We start from the raw sequence: 20,382 nt of genomic DNA on the forward strand, positions 1-20,382 counted from the left end.
TCTTGAACCACACATCTCTCACCTCACACTCATTAAGACACAGCCCGCATCGCTATGAGTGTTCCTGTCCTGTTAGATCTTCGCCACTGCGGCCTCTCTGTGTTTTTCCGCGCTGTCACCAGGCTAACCTCCGCCTTGTAGTACGAATACCTTATTCCCTTTTATCTTTCAAAATCAATTAAGAGCAATTTAATAGCACAGGACAGGATAAAAGGAAGTTAATATTTGAATTCAAATTTGATTGTGACAATACAACACGCATATGGCCGTTAAGTAGCAGAAAAAGTACTCACAGGGGTTCCCACAATAGAGAGGTAGCCTCGGGGCAAAGTAACTATGCAGGTCCTTCTGATTGGCCGCCAGTGTCATTAGTGTCAGCATTGTTTAAGGACTACATGTAGACCTGACCGGAGGAGGTAACAGCTGGGACTTTAAAGGCAGCCAAGGGGGGCTCGTGCATTTCAAACGACTCCTTGCTGGCGTCTTTTTGTGACAGAAACATTATTTTCGGCTCTGTCATTAACAGCTGACAGCATGTCAAGCTAAACAGCCTCAGCCTATCACAACCTACACCCCCCCACCCCTCACCCCTTTCCCTAACAGCCATCCCAACGCCCACAATCAGCAGCATCCCCTCTGAAGTGTCTGTTGTCTCTCCATCCCTCCTTCCCCTCCCCTGCATCTGTCTTCCTCCCCGTTTGAAGGCGGTGAGGTGAACGCCAGCGTCTCTTACCTCATCATTTTGGGAGAGCAGTTGGGCGAGTTCCGCATCCCTCCGTTGCGCTGCTTTTTTTTGGGCGAGAGCGTTGACGGATGCTCGTCTTCGACTGCAAACACACGCACACAGTGTCAGAACAGAGACAGAGACGGATGGGGAAGTGAGCTGGACCTGACATGAAAATAAACAAATACATCGTCAACACTCAATCATAGCAAACACAACCAAAGCGAACAGAAACAAAGGGTAAATTAATAACTTGAAGAAAACCAAGATAGATTATTAGTAATGGGGGAATCTTTAAGGCAGGAGACAACCTCGGAGAAAAACCAATTGATGACCTGAAAATGACCAAGGGACGTAAGGGCCTTCAGTTGTTTTGTTTTTTTGCATTACTACAATCTTTGCATACACCTGGCCAGATGCTTTTGGACCTCTAGCAGTCTGCATCAGAGTGACCATGCCTACCTACGCCATTAATTGCCATGTGATGGTAGAGATTGTCACTGTCAGTGGGTCGTGGGCAAAAGCAATGACAATGAGATACAGTATATAGAGGTTATGGAGATGGATCTTATGGTGGCTCTTTTTTGGGACTCTTGCTAAAAAAGCCTATCCGGCCCATTATTCCAGTTCTAGCGCAGAAAATGGCTCATCTACTGGTCTACCTCCATGCCAAGAGAACACTCCACACGCATTATGAAGGACACGCTAACGGGGGGATGAATTAGTGGGCTAGACATGTCAGAAGCGGCTAGTAAGGACAAATAACCCTCCAGCAGACGAAGGTCAGGACTAGCTTGGAAATTAATGATCCTTGTAAGATTAAATATTCAATTTTGGGGGGTTGACACTTTGGTCGTAAGCACTTTGCAAGAATTTCCCAGACTGAAAGGACAAGGAAGAGCAGCCGGAGTGAGGTCGGGCCCGGCACTAGTCTGAGCTTCACTACTGTCTGCGTTTAAGAGCTTCAACGAGACTCTTCTGGCTGCACCACTGCACACCTGTATTAGTCCTTTGGTTAGAATTCAATAACACCACCAATCAGAGGACACAAAGAAAGACTGGCGATTCCAAACGGATGGAATTTAAAACCATGTCAGACAGGCTACAGAGTCTAAAAGTTATCTATTAGAGATCGACCGATGTGTTTTTTGATGGCCGATGCCAATACAGATTAATAGTAGTTAAGAGGCCGATAACCGATATTTCAAGCCGATATTAATTTCAGTAATTACAAAAAAAGGAAATTATTGGTTATTATTGGTAAAGCAATACAAACTAACTTTGTTGAAATGTATTTAAGCATATTTTAATTGAACAACTTCAGATTTGCAAAATGTTGAGTTTTTTTTTTTTAGACGATAGACATCTTTGTTTAAAAATTCTAACAAGTTCAGGGACATCCCAGAGTCCTCAGCATGTCATAAAAAGTTTAATGAAAACTTAATCACGTGAATAGCTCCCTGTAGTTTTCCACAATAAATAAAGTTGTTAAAAATGTCAAAATAACCAAAATGTTAAACTTTCGCTTATGGTATCTTAGTTTTAATTTCAAACAAAAACTAAATTTGCAGTGTCATCAGAATATCTTAAGAAGTCAACAAGAAAAATAAATAATACCTGAAGTTAACAGTTTTAAATTGATCTCCAATCGGCCTTCAGATTAAAAAAAAAATAATTTTAAAGGCCGATGCTGATGTTGACGTGAATATCGGCACCGATTATCAATCTATCCCTATTATCTATTTTTACTTACTTTGTGTCATCTGTTACTGCTAATTCCACATCAACTTTTCACTTGTTAACCATCAATGTAGTGTAGCTGAACCACACAAAACCATACCAGCCCAGCATAGAGAACATACTAAGGATGGGCAGGATAAACAACATTGTGTGGTCGCAATGGATTCCCACTAGTTGGATGCACAGTTAATTCAGACCCGACTAGTTTGCTGCCTAAATGGGGTGAAACAGATAATGAACAGGAAGATTGAAATAGTTTGTCTTGGACCATTCTGAACTGGAATCAGCAACACAAAGTGAATGGAGTGAAGTTCTCCAAGCTGGCAAAGTTAGCATCTTGCTATGTCTGCATCCCCTCTACCTCATCTATGGACTTACTTATTTTGGCTTGTGTGTTTGAATATACAGTATATAAAAAGGTTCAGCTCTGAGCCTCAGTTTTCCACTTTTCCTTTGTGCCAAACCAATAATTTTCTTTAATGTAAACAACGTAAGAATATTTATTTTAATGTGAGAAAAATCAGAAAAATCAACAACAAAAAATTCTTAATTTTCCCAAACAAGAATAGCTCGTCGACTGCCCATCCCTAGCACATAGTAAGTAGAAAAATGTAATATTTCAACACCCAAAGCTCAGACTCCAAGCTACGGGCTACTCACTACCCCTCAGCCTGATCGCTGCTAAGACGGCACTGGCAGGCAAATCCGTGCAAAGAAGCGAGGAGCACAAGAGAAGCAGCCCCGGCAGAGTCAACCATCATGCAGCAAACAGCACAGGCAGGCTACTGATTGATGCATCCCGCTAAGGGGGCAACCTACAGTGGCTACTGTGACTGTGCAGCATGGCATTACTGGGGTGGTAGCGGTATTTCACCGGCAGACTGCGGGCCCGGTTCAGCCGACTCTCCGCCAGGGATCTGGCGTCTTCTGGCACTGAGATACTGAGGCGCAGTTTGGAACGGCGAGTTGCAGGCGCCGGCCCCGTGGGAAGCAGACTTCCTTTACGGTTATTAACAAGGGGGATGTTGATGGCGCCTGGCTTAACCGAGGCGTCCTGGTTGCTTTGCAGGGCGTTGGGGGAGAAAGCGTTTGGGGTGATGGCGGTGGAAGGGCAGCCGCTGGTTTTAACGGATCGGTTTTGAAAAGACGGTCTAACGTCATCCGTTACTGTCAAACAATGAAGAATACAAAGTGTAAGGATGCTTTTAGATAAGCAATTATAAATGAACATATTGACATTATTTATTAATTTAATCACATAGTCTTATCTGGGATTTCAGAGAAAAGTCAATGACTAAGAAAGAAGAAAGACAGTTTAAATATCTGACAAGGCTCATGTTGTTGTGCATACAGTAAGAATAAAGAATAGCTTAGCTGACGTACAGGGCATTTATTTCAGTTTTTAAAAGCTAAAATAAGCAGACAATAAAAGCACGATCATTTCTTTGTTATTTCCCATTCCTTATCGTCTTGTCATCCGCCCGCAAGTGACGACATTTAGTTTTGCATTTGTGACAAACATGAATTAATTACAAGGGCCACGCTGGAACAAAGCACAGAAACGCAGCTTGGCTGAAGCCATTCAAATCCCTTCTGATGTTTTGTCATGTCAACACACACGTGAACTAATCAATTAAAAGTATTGGGAAGGGACCATTTTGGATCAAAATTGTGAGTTTGCTTTAACTCATTCATTGCCAGCCATTTTCACTGAAGCAACCCCTTTCACTCCCGACTGTTTTACTGGAGTTTGACTGATTTTGCAAGGCCCACAGAATATTGTGTTCTATTGCTATAAAAACATGGAATATACCAAAATAAAGATTAGAGTTTCCTCTTTCATCATTTTGTATCTGTTTCCGTTTTGCAGCAATTAGCATTAGAATATAGCTAAGTTTCATCATTATTCACAAATCTGTGTGGAGAAAGAGCTTTTTTTGCAAAATGGCCCTGGTGGCTCTATTATACTCTGCTACCACCTGATGGCCGTTTTTCGTAATAACTACCAATGCTTTAGCAACCTTTTCAGGTCAGGGGCTTCATCAAAGCCTTCTGTATGCTCTCTCATAAAACAAACTCATAACAATGTATAAATACTTTTTTGGGACCATGGCAATATTTAAAATAGAACGTTTTTATATGTTTTGGGGAGCAAATGAGTTAATATGGCAATAAATTGTCACATACTCAATACACGATCGCATGTACTAAAGAGGTCAAGGCTTTCTACCAGAAAGCGAAGCAAGGAGACAAGTCAAATCTCTGCTTGTAAAGTCGGCCGGCAGAGGCCTTTTCCTGCCTTGGGTGGGAGGGTGGCTGGTTGGTCCTTTTGGAGGACAGAGCATGCTTGGGTGGCCCCGGGCGATAAACAGACGTTTATCCCAGCAGTCAGCTGCCTCCTTGATTTACGGGGCGCCACCGATAGCTCCTGGATTCATCTGGCCCTTGTCAAACATGTACAGCATTAGAGCACGCTCAGCCGCCCTGGCAGCTCCACTGTGCTTTCTGAACAAGCCAGACGGCAACTGTCCCTTCCTGAAATGCTAATCACATGACGCTAGTGCGCCGCGTGCAAATGGATGAAGAACAACGGAAAATGTTGACTTTAGCATGTGAGGAAAGCTGGCTTTTGTCTTTATTGCGTTGCTTGCGCCGGCAAGCGCTTTCTCTTCATCTGCATTGCGTCTGCACCAAGAAACTATATTCCCACCCCACCTTTGCACATGCTTTTGGTATATTCTTCAGTGAAAATAAATTATTAAATAAATAATATTGGCATCATGATTATTGCAGATGATTAAAGCAGCCTGCATTTCAAGGGTAAACAAACACCTTATACAGCTTATGTGCTTTTATATGAAAGAACAAAATGTCAACATAAATTATGCATGAACTTATATAGCATGTGACACTATATATTTTACTTCTTAGCCAGGAGTAATAATAATTTACCTAAATTGCAATCAGCTTTGAATCGAACACCAGTCTCTTTTTGGCTTCCACTGTTCCCTGGTGTTGTAGCGCCATCTGCTGCTACATGCAGCACAATACAAAAAAGAATGGTTTATAGAACTACGTTATTATTATTGAACACAAAGCCATTTCTTATACATTACACCATAAATTGTGTTTTGAAATACACAATCTACTGTCATTATTTATATAATAACATTATTTATGATTACATTAGATAAAACAGTGTTTTCAGAGTTATACTGTTGGCAACACTGTGAGAATAAACAATTGGTCTTAAAGTCACAAGACGACAAGGTTACATGCTAAGGGAACAGTAGACAAAGAGGAAACCATCAGTACTAATCGTGTTACATTAAGAAAGGCCTATAGAGCAAAACGGGGAAAGACAGAGAAGCACACTTACGTGATCTGACATATCCATTATACTTATATTTGGCTGAGGAGAATGCAAAGACAAGTGGCAGGTCACATGGGGGGAGAAAGGATACCGTGATGCACACATTAAATAAGAGACATCAACGTAAGAGTGTGGCATGGAAACGAAGTGACTAATGGAAATGGTAAATGTCATAAATGAATAAGAAAAAGTCAATTGGGATGATTTGTGGGATGTGGCACAAAAAATGGGAAATTAAATGATTTGTCCATTTTCAGGATGTGCTGTGATTTAAGGCAGTACATCTACAATGAAATGTAAAGAGCTAAATACATTACATTTTAATAAAACTATAATGACTATTGATGTAAACAATTAGAAAACACTTGAATATGACAAATGCTATATGAAAATCTGTGGAACAATGTAAGACAGTGAACAAATGTTGCAGTCTTTAACTGATAAATGATATTTTAGAGATGGGCATTTGATGAAATTCCAATTGGGAAAGGTCATTATATTTTTTCCCCTCCAATATTATTAGATGGCAGAATATACTTGTGTAACTTTTTACACAAAAGTACCATTACTTAGTACCAGTTCTGTCGTTCAGTTCAAATAACTTATTTGTACTTTTTTAGAAAACAAACTAGTTGAGAATAAATAACAGCAACCAATTCCACGCAACCAACTAAAATAGTTTATGATGCCCATCCCTAATACAATTCAAAGGAAGTGGATTTCCTGAAACTGCATGCCCCTTTACAATGCCACCTTTTTGAAACTGTTGCGTATAAACAGCATTGGCACAGATTTGGGGCCATGAATCCACATTATGTGGTAGTATCAGGAACAGGACGGTAAATGGTGAATGCAGCAACAAGGATCTGAAGTTTCCTGTAGCTGAGTTTGGCGTACAGAGCAAATTCACAGTTGTGATGCTTATGTTTAGCATCCTAAATTAGCCAAACCTATTATCAGCTGACCACAAATTCCAAATGTTTCATCACTTTTAGCTGCTAATGCAACCCTGACTAAGGAGACACTGAACAAACATGGTGGACACTTTAACTCAACTGGGCAGTGCTGACACTCTCGACTCAGAGTCTCTTCCATCACCAAAGGTCACAATGAGCGCCCAAGGCTGGCCTCTGACACAGATCCTCATACAGCAACCCACAGTGGCCCTGGCATCTGTCTGTAGCGATTTGCCCGCGCCACCAAAGCGGCGAACTAACTGCCCAGCATCTGGGGCGTAGCGAGGCATAGCGGGACCGAGGGTAGAGCGGGGTGGGGAGGGTTTGTTGTGAGTCTGCCTGGTGGATAGGAGCCGTCAGGGCAAGTTTGGTGACGGACCAGAAGGGCAGGGAAAATGAAAACATAATTTCGGTGTCAGGAGAGATAAGGTCTCCAGCAATGAGACGCAGGGAGAGGAAAGATGCATGTTGGTACATCCTAATGGAAGGCCACGGGATAGCATTGGATCCAGCCAAATACCGATTCAGTATAGCGTCTAGCCAACCTTCCACCATGAATCCAAAGTATTCTGTATTTTATTTTGTTACTTTTTCGTTCTGCTGATCAACTGCAAGGGGTCCTTGGTCGGAGAGAGTGTTGTTCCTACGGAAGCCTGAATGTCTGAATGCAATATACTCTTTTGCTAACCAATGCTAATGAGTAAAATCCTACCGTAATTACAATAAACATAACAATAATAAAACCATCAAACGGAAATCGGTAAATAGGGTAGCGGCTCTACGTATGTAGTTTGTAACCTCTAAATGTACGTTAGAACTGTCGAAAACGTATTTAATCAAGGAGTGGGATGTATTTTACAGACTTGCCTAAGAATATTCAGTTCCGATGTGATGTGAATTTTTTTTTAGCTACTGTTTATTTTGTTGGGCATCTTATTCACTTTCATACGGGAAATTCTAGTAGGAGAGGGGAAACTACTAGTACACACCTTCAATCCAAACAAGTAGCAACACCAAAAATCACAGAGTTCAACAGCAACTTAGCTCATGTATCGACAAATATGCATCAATAGTGCTATATTTCCTAGACAAAGAAAATCTAGTCCAGATGAACAAGAAGTCATCACGTATAAAGATGTCTTATCTGGTCACAGAAGGAAGAACAGGAAATGAAGAGAGGAAATCCAGTAATCCTCGACTTGACAAGCACTCCTTCGCTAAACTCTTTCTTCAGACAAACGAGGGAATAAATCCAAGGAACGGGAGGCTTTCCTGAAATCCAACAGGGGGCTCAAGGGAGAAGTGAGATCAGTAACCATGTAATGGCCAGTAATTGGTACCAAGGGATACTAGCGCAGTGCCGAAGTACACGGGGCCAAACTAAACTCATCATGGCACGTTTGACATTAATCTAGGCTGAGTCGGCCGACGTCGGGAGAATGCTGAGGAGGAAATCAGATCTGCACGTCTGAGGCCCAGGCTTTGATAGCCAGGCCTACTGCTACCATGTCTAATTGACAGACAATTTACTAGTTCCAACCCACTCAAGTGCAAGCAGCTACGAGGCGATTCACCCGCGAACCTTGTGCGATCACAATTTCTCTATCGGATCAACACTTTGTTTTGTTTTTAATTTAGTCTTTTCTGCTTGTGTTCTCTTTGTAATGGTCATATTGTTAAAACACGGAGATAGACAGTGTGAACCAACTGTGATCTGGGAGAATAGTGACATAACACCATAACTTAGGGCCAATCATATAATTTTATTGTCCTAAAACTCTTATTTGAAGTAATTTTACAAAAAAAAAAAAAAAAAAAGATAGAAAAAGCTAACTGTAACAGAAATGCAAACTTAAAAAAAAAAAAACTCAGGGGCTGCTCAACCAAATGTATAGTGCATATTGCATAATAATAATAATAATAATAATAACAAATATTTACATTGCAGTATAAACCTGTACGATGAAACAATATGCCCACTGTTCATGGTCACACATCTTACCTTAAATAGTCAAAAACCATCAAAAACACAACACTCAATCTCCAGTAGTGATTATTATCACACAACTGCATGACGAAATGCAGCATGCGAGAGCTAGCTAGCCACCTACAGTACTTTACAATACAGCAGCACCACAGAGCCACAACACTACGCACCCACCAAAACACACAATACACTGAGTACAACAAAAATGACTATGATAAATAAATAAGGAAGACGGGGGAAACACAATAAAAGAAAAATATACATAGATATGTAAAGAAAGAGTGCTAGCTAGCAAGCAACATAAACTAAAGATTAGATAGATAGATAGATAGATAGATAGATAGATAGGTGGATGGATGGATGGATGGATGGATGGATGGATGGATGGATGGATGGATGGATGGATGGATAGATAGATAGATAGATAGATAGATAGATAGATAGATAGATAGATAGATAGATAGATAGATAGATAGATAGAATTGCTAGCTAGCTAGCTACACAAATAGCCATAAAAACAGTGATTGTCATTTAAAAATATAAATAAATAAAATGTGATTTATGCCAAAGATCCACACCTAACGAGACAACCACAGCACGTGGACGACGTCACGGCTACACGTGTACAACACGTTACGGTAGCGCACGTTAACGGCACACATGGAAGCGCTGACGTCACAGACAACACGGAACAACAGCATGTGTTGGGCGGTGTCACTTACAGGCACGTAACGTGGTTGCGCAATCATGAACAGACACAGAGGAAAGTGGGTAGGCCCTCTGAAGGGTGTCCATGTTACTATGTACACTGCCTGACATGCAAGAGCAGTCTCGCTCTGAATGGCCGCAATCAAAACAACATGCCAGTTTCATTCGCTTGTAGACGGACATCTTGGCTACAGTCACGTGTCAGGATGAGAGGAGAGGAGAAGCAGCAGGTTAATGGCAAGAGGAGAAAATATTCATCCAGGGAGGAAGTCGGACGGTCACTTCATCAGAATGTGCAGGCCTTAGCAGACTTGAGCCCCCGTACGTGCAATAAACATGCCCAATGTAGTCACGTTCACACTACATTTACACTAAGTTGTTGTTGTGACTTTAAGCTTGTACCATCAAAGTCAAGTGACAAATATATCAACTGGCGTGGTTCGGGGGGGTCAAGCTGCATGCTAAGGTCGAAACAGGTCAAAAAGGCAAAACCATAAGAGTGGGAAGAGGGTGAGGAGAAAGAGGGGGAGGCATTCAGGGGGAAGGAGGGGGAGAGGCATGAGCAATGTCTTCAGCAGCAAACTTGTCAAACATTTTACATTGACATCCTGCAAACCGGTGGGTCTGAGAAGAGCGGAGCACGTACCTGTATCCCATCATGCAGCAGCGCTATGGAAGCGCCTCTGTCCAAAAAAGGCATGACACTATTCTACGGGCAACTCATGCTGTCGTTTGCACAAATGACGTTTCACTGCTCCACGCCCAAAGGGAAGCTTCACTCGAATGTGTTGTTGCATGCGTGTGTTTCTTTTATGTAGTGACGCAAACTTTTTAAAGTTGTCCTCCTCCAACTGAAACTAGATTTGATTTTACATACCAGTAACTTTATATACATACAATTAAAACTGACTTTTACACTGATGGCCTACATTACATCAGTGGTGTCCTCAAGGAAAGCTCATCAGCAAGCTCTGCATAAGCCTGATAATGATAGTCTTCATTGGAAACAGAACCTGCAGGACTCTGGCCCTTGATGACAGAGTTTGGACACCACTGACCTACATGCACATTAAAAGCAAAAAAACACTGTTAACAAACCAAAACATACTGTGCATGGTTTTCAATGGACTGCAAAGATAAGTAATAGAAAATATTGAAATATTAATTTATAAATGTACAGTATTAAAATATCAATATGCTGTTTATTGTTGTTCTTAAATTAATTACATTTATTTTATCTGTGTAATCTTACATAAATTTAGAAGCACAAGTGTTCCAAATAGAATTGTATATTTTTATGATCAAATCTAATGACATTTTGTACAGTAAGTAATTAGAATAACCATATTAATTATAAAAATGCATATGTTTATACAAATTGTTATGTTAACATTATAGAAAGTGTATGTCTGTATGTGAAATTATAAAAAGCTGTATCTTAAAAAAACAACTATTAAAGCCTTGTCACTTGACTTGACTTTGACTTGAATTGTTCAATTCAACAATAATAATATTTTTTTTTAAAAGGGGATGGATGGATGGCTGTTTCTCTAGCGTATGAATAATTTTAATCTTTAAAGTAGCTCAAAATAGAAGAAAGCCCATTCAAATACTATTGTTTAAGCTTGTTTATACAAAAAAAAGTGTTGCATAATAGACAGTGAATACCCTTGCAGCCAAAATGCTGTTATGCTGTATGGTCTGCCTGGGTGTGAAGCCTTGAACCCTGAGGGAAGCGGTAGTGAGTAGTGTCTCTAGATTGCTGTGACTGTGCACCAACAGTCCCCGCTCCCCATTCTCTCATTGGCCAGTTGCAAACTGACAGCCGCCTGACACCGTCTGGCGCCTTGACTCTCTGCGGCCATCTTTTACTTGACTTTGACGCACGTCCGACAATAACATCCCGAATGGAGTTTCCGGGCCGAGGAGAGAATAGGGAACACAGGTTTTCAGGGACGGTTGTAATCCCGTGCGTGCATGCATGTGGGCTTGGAGGACATGCAGAAAAAAGTCGTTTGGGTCTCAGCGACAAGGGGGAAGGTGCAAAGATAACTGTTCACAGTTATGAAGCAGTTTGGAGGGAATGGCAGACAAGAGCAGCAAGGCTATCGGGTCATGCTGGAACTTCTGCACTTCAGAGTTTTCACTCGGGGTTGGGGTTGGGGTGGGGGTGGGGGTGGGGCACTGGGACCACACTCAATGTATGTTATGTTCCAATGAGTATTGACACATGGTAAGTGTGTTGTGGAGCAATGAAGAACACGGCACAGACACGCTAACAATGTCTTCTGACTTCTAACAAATTCACAGATTTCTGCCTAAAAGATGATGACAAACTGAGTCGTCTGAGGCTGGGATTACACTACACGTTTTTAGGTGACAATTACCCAGAGATAGCAGATCCAGGTCCAGGTAGTAAAAATACTTTCACATTTTAGCTTTAGCCACAGGTGCTTCTATTCAACTGGCAGGTAAACAAGCTCAATTAGCTGAATTTCACATAATGTGTCTGCTTTAAATTAGGAACATGAGCAACTTCCAGGTTATGTGAATTTAATCAAATGTGCGTAGGAACCCAGACCAACTAAACAGTATGTCAAACTTGAATAATAGTGAATGCTCGAGCCTGAGGCCAAGCCCTGCATCCATCTCTAAAAAACATGAAGAATTGACAACCCCTCAAAAATGTTTAGAATAGCCTATATCAATGCTGCAGTTTAAACTGTAATTATATTGCAAATTATTATATCAAAACATTTTAATATTATTGCAAACTCATGTTAGGAAATTACCCATAAAAATGTCTTTCAGATTACTGTGTTCCCTCGCTATAATCCGGTTCACTTTTTGCGGCCTCGCTATATCACAGATTTTATATCATAAAATGTATGAAGGTTTGAACATTGAGAATGTTTAAACAAGAGAAAAATGTAAATGCCTCGATGAGAAAAGCGTATAAACTGTGTGGTGAGGAGTTTTAGAGCCTTAAAACATTTATAATAAATGTAGATCATAAAGCTAACTAATTTATAATAATAATTTCATTTATTGCAGGTATTTTTTTTAACCTAACCCCGGCGGAAAATGAGGAAACACTGTACTGGATTTTTTAAATGCACTGGAAAACACTCAGCAAAGATGCTGTATCTCTTTATAATAATAATGATAATAATGATGATGATAATAATAATAATAATAATAATAATAATAATAATAATAAATCAGTTCATTTATAACACACTTTTCTTTACATAAAATCTCTTTGTTTTGTTTTGTTTGTTTTTTTACATTTTGGCTGCATAAATGTAAACAGAGTGATATCGGACATAAGTCACTGAATGTGAAAAAACACATAGAAGCACTAAAATGGAATTGGACATGCAGTGTAAATCCAGCCTGAGATCACAGTTGCTATCAGGGATCTATATACATAGTAATTTAAGAAGCCGTAGTGCAAAGAAAATGCTGGCTCTTTTATTTCACTTTCAGTACATACTTGATTCATGCTGTTTTGCTGAACAGAGTTCTCGGGAAGGGGTTTATTTCCTGGCACGCCACCACCATCTAGTGGCAGTCTATTGCAACGACAAGTGAAACTGACCCCAAACGACAGAACCTGAGATCACAGGGAAGTGGGCTAAAGTGCAGTCCAGATTGTTGTCATTATGTTTTGGCAACCTGGGTGTTTTTTGTGGGGTGGGTGCTTGGTGGGATTTAAAGAAGTTCCCACAAAGCACGATCACATACACAAAACTTCCTCTGACAGAGTGAAACCTCAGTTAATGGTTTAGGCCTTAAGTGTACATCTCACATGTGCATTACATTTCATGAGGGCTTTCCTGGAGCGTTTTGCTATGAGCGGGTTATTGAGTGCGTGCGTGCGTGCATGTGGGTTTGTGGCATTGGGTCACGCTCTTTACCGCTGCCCGTTTAAAGCCTAGTCAGAGCACCGGCTGAATGGAGCAGTGATGAGAAGGCTCGCTTCTGCTGGTTTGAGCACAGTGTCAAAATGAGAAGTGAGGAGTGGGATGCAGAAGTTACACTGGTACATGCAACAATGATACAGTGTGCTATTTGCTGAGAAAGAGAGGAGGAGTAAAAAAACACTTTGGATAGATAATAGGACACCCATTTTTTTTTTTTTTTACTCACAATAAATCACTAGCAGTGAGTAGTTAATATTAAGTGTTGTTTTCCAAAGGCAGCAAGGGGAGGAAATACATCAAACAGCGTGTCACTGGTCATAAAGAAACATGGAGAAAAAAAAAACAACAGAACCAAATATGATAGAACAGAACTTTTTTTTTTTTTTTTTTTACCTCACACTTTGTCTAAATGAGGTGTGTAAAGGTCAGCCAATTCTACTGAGTGGGCAAGGTATACAATTCCATGATGAATGGAGGTGACACCGACAAAAGCGGGAATTAGTGACTCTCTATTTTAGAACGCTGCTTTGTCTCACTAATGGAATTGTTACTGACCTTTTAGCTTAATATGTGCTATTCACTTGAGCTATTGGGGGCTATAGTTCATATTCATATTCATTATTAATATTTACAAAATAAACAAATTCCACTTTCAAAGTAATTTAATGTATTAGTGAAATTATATACGCTGCAACCTCTAGGGAACCAACTTGTTTAGATTTCTGGAAAACAGCAAAAATCACTGTGTAAATATTAACTTAACAGTAAAGGCATTTATTAGAGGTAAAATTTTAACCAACGAACTAAACAGTTACAAAAGTGTTTAAAAAAACAAAAAGTAACTACTGCTAATATCAAGATGTAAAAAGTCAAGTACAACAATGGCTTAATGCAGATGATTTTCACAAACCTGGCAGCTGCATTTCATATTTTAATATTTCTACTACTAAGTTAACCACTGCAAAACAATTCCCCCAAACAAAATTCTACCATAACTTTGCCACACCTGAAATCCGCTCAAGGTTCCACTGTTTTACCGTTACACTGTTTATTAAAAAAAAAAAAAATCTATATGGCTGACCTATATACTATGTGTATGATTAATCTAATGCATGCATTTTAAAATAAATAATTCACAAATATTATCGAAAAATTCAATTCAAATATTAAATTCAAATATTCAAATGGTCTTAATTTATCAAATACTGATACTGACCCAATACACTGTGAAATATTTAATGATTTAAAAAAATTATAATTTTGATTGTGAATAAATTAAACCTCAAAGTCTGCAACTCAAAAAAATTAAAAATAATATTACCCATGATACAATCAAAATTATTTTTGAATATGTGGCTTTCTGACAAATATTTTCCTCTGTGTTTAGTGAGTTTTTATAATATAATCACCTTTTAATTTGTACTTCTGAAATTAATGAACTTTTCTACCATATTTTAATTCATTGAGATACACCTGTTACCATAAATTAACGTACTAACTTCCAGTATTAGACTAACAGTAGAATATTATTTGTGGAGTGACACAATGGTTAAATCAAATAAATAACTAAAAAGATGACATCAACTAAGTATTTACAAAAATGTCAAACGGAAGATCATACTGGATGCTATATACAGTAGAGCAAACCATTTGAATGTTTATTTACCTTTAAACACAAACTCAGTGACACAGTACAGTATTGAGGAGCAGCGACGCAATGGGAGGAGCAATCGCAGAGTTTAAAACATCACAGACGGACGGGCCCACGGATGAATGTTGGGGAATGAGAGGGAGGGAAGGAGGGGAGAGGGGTGAGAGAGGGGAGATACTACGTAGAGGCCAGGATACTCACGTCGTTTGCAGCCGCACTTCTTGATCCGCTTGGGGTCGGTGATGTCATCGTGACAAGCTTTGCAATAGAAAAAAGCTCTGAAAAGACACATGTGCGCGCATCTTCAGTACACATTCACAAGCCTCCCATCAGGGAGTCGTCAGTGTTCACCTCTTGACTTCTTTTGCGTCGCTGGCGATAAAAAAGCCCAGCGTTCCTTCCTGCATCTTGACGTGGTTGCCCGGGTTGATGAGGATGCTGGGGAAGGAGAGACATAAGGGGACACCAGACGTTCATTAACTTTGGCGGACAACGCTCATGCTCAAGCTGACACCATGTGCTAATCAAGAGGAATGGTACATACACGCTTTCATCAGAAAGTCAAGATTTCAACTTAATGGAGCACTTTTTGTGCTTTTTATCATTTAATTTAGCAATATAGTTATTTGCTTTCTTGAGGAGATATTTTATGTATTTTTGTTATATTTTTTTTATTACTATTTATTTAGTGTGTGTTTTAATATTACAGTGACGTGATTTGTTATTTTAAAATGCAGTATGTGGGCCACTTCTGTTAACAAATATGGTTTCTTCCCTGATAAGAGTGAGTGAGCAGTGTAGTAACTGACAGCCCTCCAAAATTGCTTATAATTGTATAAACATATCACAAACACTTGAATCTCATTCCTAACTCATTTTACAACAGTGCCCAAAAGCCTAAAAAATAGCCAGTAAATAATATGATTTTGAAAATTTGTACTTGATATGCATGTGTCGATGTACATAGCGAAAATACTCTGTAATTTTCACTTACATGTACGCCTGTATTGATAGCGTAAAAATGGCAAAACTCTCACTAAATGTTGCCTTTGAAACAAAACATGGATCTTCCAACAACCAGAGTTTGTACCTCTAATCATACAGCCACATGATTTACTTAATATAATTTATATAATTATTATTTTAAGTTAACAAATAAATAAATACATTAAATTCATATAAAAAAAAACATAAGCCAAAAATGAAGATAAAACATTTTAAACAAATCTAATCCAGCTGTGCGTCATGTGAATACTTTTTCGCCGGTGATGGTCATCTGACCAGAGTGAGCAAAAGTGTGGCTACCACTAATTGCGCATCCTCACATAGTGGACAAAAACGGGCTTCGTAAATTAACGTAGGTGGCGCATGGAAGTCTATTAAATCATATATATTATAATTGTAATGCCTGTATTGTTGTAAATAAATTACCGGTAATAATACATGTAATATTTGAATCTATTCATAAAAATTTTACATAGATGATATTAATCTTAACTTTGGTGTATTGTTCCAGTCCTAGCAAGATCCCAGGCTAAACCTCCCCAAAAAACAAAAATGTTTATCGAGATGCATCACTTCACTTCAGTAATACTTCCTTGGCCACAATTACTACTTTCCTATTAGCTAGGGCTTTGATGGCATATTAGAAAGCATTAAAGAGCACACACAAAAACAGCTGAGTTTAGGCACCATAGAATAATGACTAGCAAACCGCAAATAGGCGGGTGTTTCTTCCTTCATGGCCAATTTATCACCCGTGCTTCCTGTTTTGACACATGCTACAATCCAGACAACTGAGTAATCTGGAAGCTTCGGAACACGAGTCCAAATCAAAATCCCTACTTGCCAAGATGAACTATGCTTTGAGGTACAACCATTTCCTACTTTCCCGACAGCCTTGAATGCAACATTATCTGTCAGCTATTAGCGGACTTGTTAATCATGTGGAGGGACAGAATGTAAAACAATATGAACGCACAATTCTTTCTTTACTGATCATCACTTGGACAAATGTGATGGCACTTACAGGTCGACGTGACTGCAGAACAGTATATGTGTATTATAGTAAGAATAATTAATGATTTGTGTTATTGTTGGACAGTGGGATGCAAGGGAATGAACAGTGCCTCATGTTATTGGCATATTCTATTTGCAATATATCTATATCTATCTATCTATCTATCTATCTATCTATCTATCTATCTATCTATCTATCTATCTATCTATCTATCTATCTATCTATCTATCTATCTATCTATCTATCTATCTATCAATATAGATAGATAGATAGATAGATAGATAGATAGATAGATAGATAGATAGATAGATAGATAGATAGATAGATAGATAGATAGATAGATAGATAGATAGATAGATAGCTATACACACACACACACATATATATTTTTTGATTCACTGGTGGCAACAGCTTCCTCATTTAATTACAATTACAACACGGGGTAGAAACTAATTTAAATGTTGACTATTTTCACTTTAACTGAAATATGAAAATAGAACAGGATGTGAGTGTGACCCTTTTTGTTATGAATGCAAATGGATGTATCATTCCCCATTAATTAGACTGACATGAAGAGGAAACATCACACACACGCACCTATTATAGGCTCACGCGCACCCCCCCCCCCCCCCACACACACACGGGTCATTAATGGTTACCTGTGGGCAACAGTCATCAATGATGTGAGTGTGAAATCAAAAAACACACAATCCACAGACCTTTGAAGGTCACACTCCTCCACAACGTGAGCCCAGATGAAAGACTAGACATACTGATCAGATTTTTTTGATGTTTCAATCAGTGACTCAGCAGTGGAATATCTTTCCTCTGGGCTCAGTCACACTCTAATAATCATATCACAAATATCAAGGGAGCAATTGAATCCATATCTCATCAAATTGTGCAAGTCATGAAGTTAAGATTTCAAAGTCCACATTCTTTCATCATCAAACATCAAAGGCAGAATTCACGCAGATTGAATAGCCCCCCAGAGAAATAAGCATGCTCATTAGTGGGGGGGAAAAAACAAACAAAAAAACAAACACAAAAAATGTAATTCAAACACTACTACAAAACATTGCTACCCCAATCTGAGATTTTCCAGGTGCACTGGTCAGGTGGCGAATGGAAACTTCCAAGATGCATCGAAACCTCATATTGTGAGCAACAAGGCAGGCAGTCCAACACCAACGTCATGTGAAGGCGTCATATTCAGAGCATGCAAAGATACCAAACATCATGAGGAGAAGAAGGGGGGGGGGGGGGGGCACTGCATTACAGGTATAGGGGACGGGTACATAGATGCAGACGGTTGCAGTAACTTCTGTGCAGTTGGATTGTTTCTCAAACACCAAACTGACAGGAAGTGACCTTACTTGAGGACATCTACTCCAAAGACACACACACACACACACACACACACACACACATATAAATGTGGGAGTGACTGGGCAACGCGGCTCAACACAAACACACACACACACATATTCGCACACCTCAACCCCTTCCCCTTTTTCCCTTTATCACATACATGCGCAGAACGTGAAGCATCGACAACATGAGAAGGTGATGGAATGCAAAAGTGAAATGCATTTAGGGAGGGGAGGAAGGGGGCCAAATTTCACTTTGGATGCACTTAATGCTATCCAAAATGTCCATGCCTTTTTCCTGGATGAATGCGTGTGCTGGTGTAATAAACCCACGTGGGACAAGAGTTGCTATCATATTAAGCACAATATAATCAGCGGGTCTCCGGAATGTAGAACAAGAGATTAGCAGCAGCACATCTGTCATATTTTGGTGCAAAATTCCGCAAAGATTGTAGGTAATTGGATCAAAAAAGATCAAACACAATAAGAGTTAGGTCACAACTGAAAGAAGGGAACTGAAAGTGAGAGAAATCAACTAAGCGAAGGAAGGGGCTGGTCGAGGACAAAATCAAATAAGAGGTAGATGTGGAGAGGGTGAGCGAGCGTTTGGCCTTGGTACAGCGACAACAGTAAAGACAAGAAAACAGCACTCCTACAAACATGTCCAATTCATCTAGTTCCTCTCTTTCTCTTTCTTTCCCGGCCTGCAAAGAAGTTAGTGCATTGAGCACAAGGGACACCATCAAAAAATAGAAAGTTAGGAGGAGGAAGAAAAAAAAAGAGGCCTGTGTGAGATAGCGTTTGGGGAATATTCCTTGGGGGGCAAACTCCCAAAGTCAGAAGCGTTAAAGTAGTGGCGGAACTTTGGGAGTTAGATAGGGTAGAGGGCATACCGCTTTCGGCTTCTGCAAACAACAAGAACAAAATCTCAAATCAAACAGGAGAACACAACCGACTCTTGGCAACGCTTGGATGATTGACTGATTGGCACGTTTGCGTTGCACCCAAAACAACTCATTCAAATCCGTTTGATTAAAAAATATGAGCATTTACATTTTCTTTACCAACCAGGGAGTTTGTTTGTCTATTATTAATTGTAAGCAAACTTCAACAATCTATTGGGACAACGACGGAATTTCTTAACATATTGTAAGTACATTTAACTGTTACGGCTTTTGGTGTGTTGAGCACACACACACACATACGCACGCACGCGCGCACACGCACACACACAACAGGATAAGCGTTCAAGGAGAAGAGGGAGTGGAAGTTCACAGAGTATTTGGGCCACACGGAAAAGAAAAAAGTTAAAATACTACAGTAAAGTCAGATTTTTTTAAGTTTGCATACAATGAAAATCACTTAAAAAAGTCTAAATATTGCAATCAATTATAAAAGTCATAATTTTACAAGAATAAATGTAAATCTAAATATTACAATAATGTTAAAAAATCAGTAAAATTACTACTTTTTGGACATATCAGAGTATACTAAATATATTTTTAGAAGTGATGTAATCAGGGTTCCTACATATTTGAGATGTCAAAATTCCATATTTTTAAGACCCTCATTTCCAGATTTCTGTGTAAAAAAATCAAATAAATTGTGACAATTGTGGAGGATGTTTGCATCCACTAAGTCCATTTATCACAGATAATTGCAAACCTTAAGAGCATTAGCCCGCTTAGATCAATTGCCTACAAAAATACATATTGAAAATACCGACTCATGATTTCACGTTTTATAATAAAAATAGAACGTTTTTCTATGTCAATATATGTATTTAGATGTGACGTTTGATGCAAGCTCACAGGCTGGCAACGGTGCATACAATTCACACACAGTCACAGCTACCATGCAAAACATTAACAGTGAAGTGTTCAGTTCATATTTGTCAGTTTTTGTGGCTGGGCGCATTTTGATATTT

General features: G+C 39.4%; 1 protein-coding gene across 26 annotated transcripts in view; it reads right to left on the bottom strand.

The window, feature by feature from the left end:
* The window catches only part of kcnma1a (potassium large conductance calcium-activated channel, subfamily M, alpha member 1a), a 188,352-nt gene that overhangs the window by 36,465 nt on the left and 131,505 nt on the right, over positions 1-20,382 (bottom strand). For 5 of the 26 annotated variants that reach the window (XM_086092801.1, XM_086092811.1, XM_086092805.1 and 2 more), the window contains exons 17-23: positions 19,349-19,360; positions 15,417-15,503; positions 15,267-15,343; positions 9,503-9,676; positions 5,844-5,876; positions 5,417-5,497; positions 734-827 (exon numbers count right to left, since the gene is read on the bottom strand). In XM_086092801.1, the coding sequence (XP_085948927.1) occupies positions 734-827; positions 5,417-5,497; positions 5,844-5,876; positions 9,503-9,676; positions 15,267-15,343; positions 15,417-15,503; positions 19,349-19,360 (558 nt within the window). Of the gene's footprint in view, positions 1-733; positions 828-3,283; positions 3,632-5,416; positions 5,498-5,843; positions 5,877-9,502; positions 9,677-15,266; positions 15,344-15,416; positions 15,504-19,348; positions 19,361-20,382 lie in introns of all 26 variants that reach the window. The other 21 variants (XM_086092825.1, XM_086092813.1, XM_086092824.1 and 18 more) reach the window with 9 other exon arrangements.

The sequence above is a fragment of the Leptonotus elevatus genome, chromosome 13 (genome assembly GCF_054856555.1).
Source record: "Leptonotus elevatus isolate MCC_2025b chromosome 13, RoL_Lele_1.0, whole genome shotgun sequence".
NCBI classification, from domain to species: Eukaryota; Metazoa; Chordata; class Actinopteri; order Syngnathiformes; family Syngnathidae; genus Leptonotus; species Leptonotus elevatus.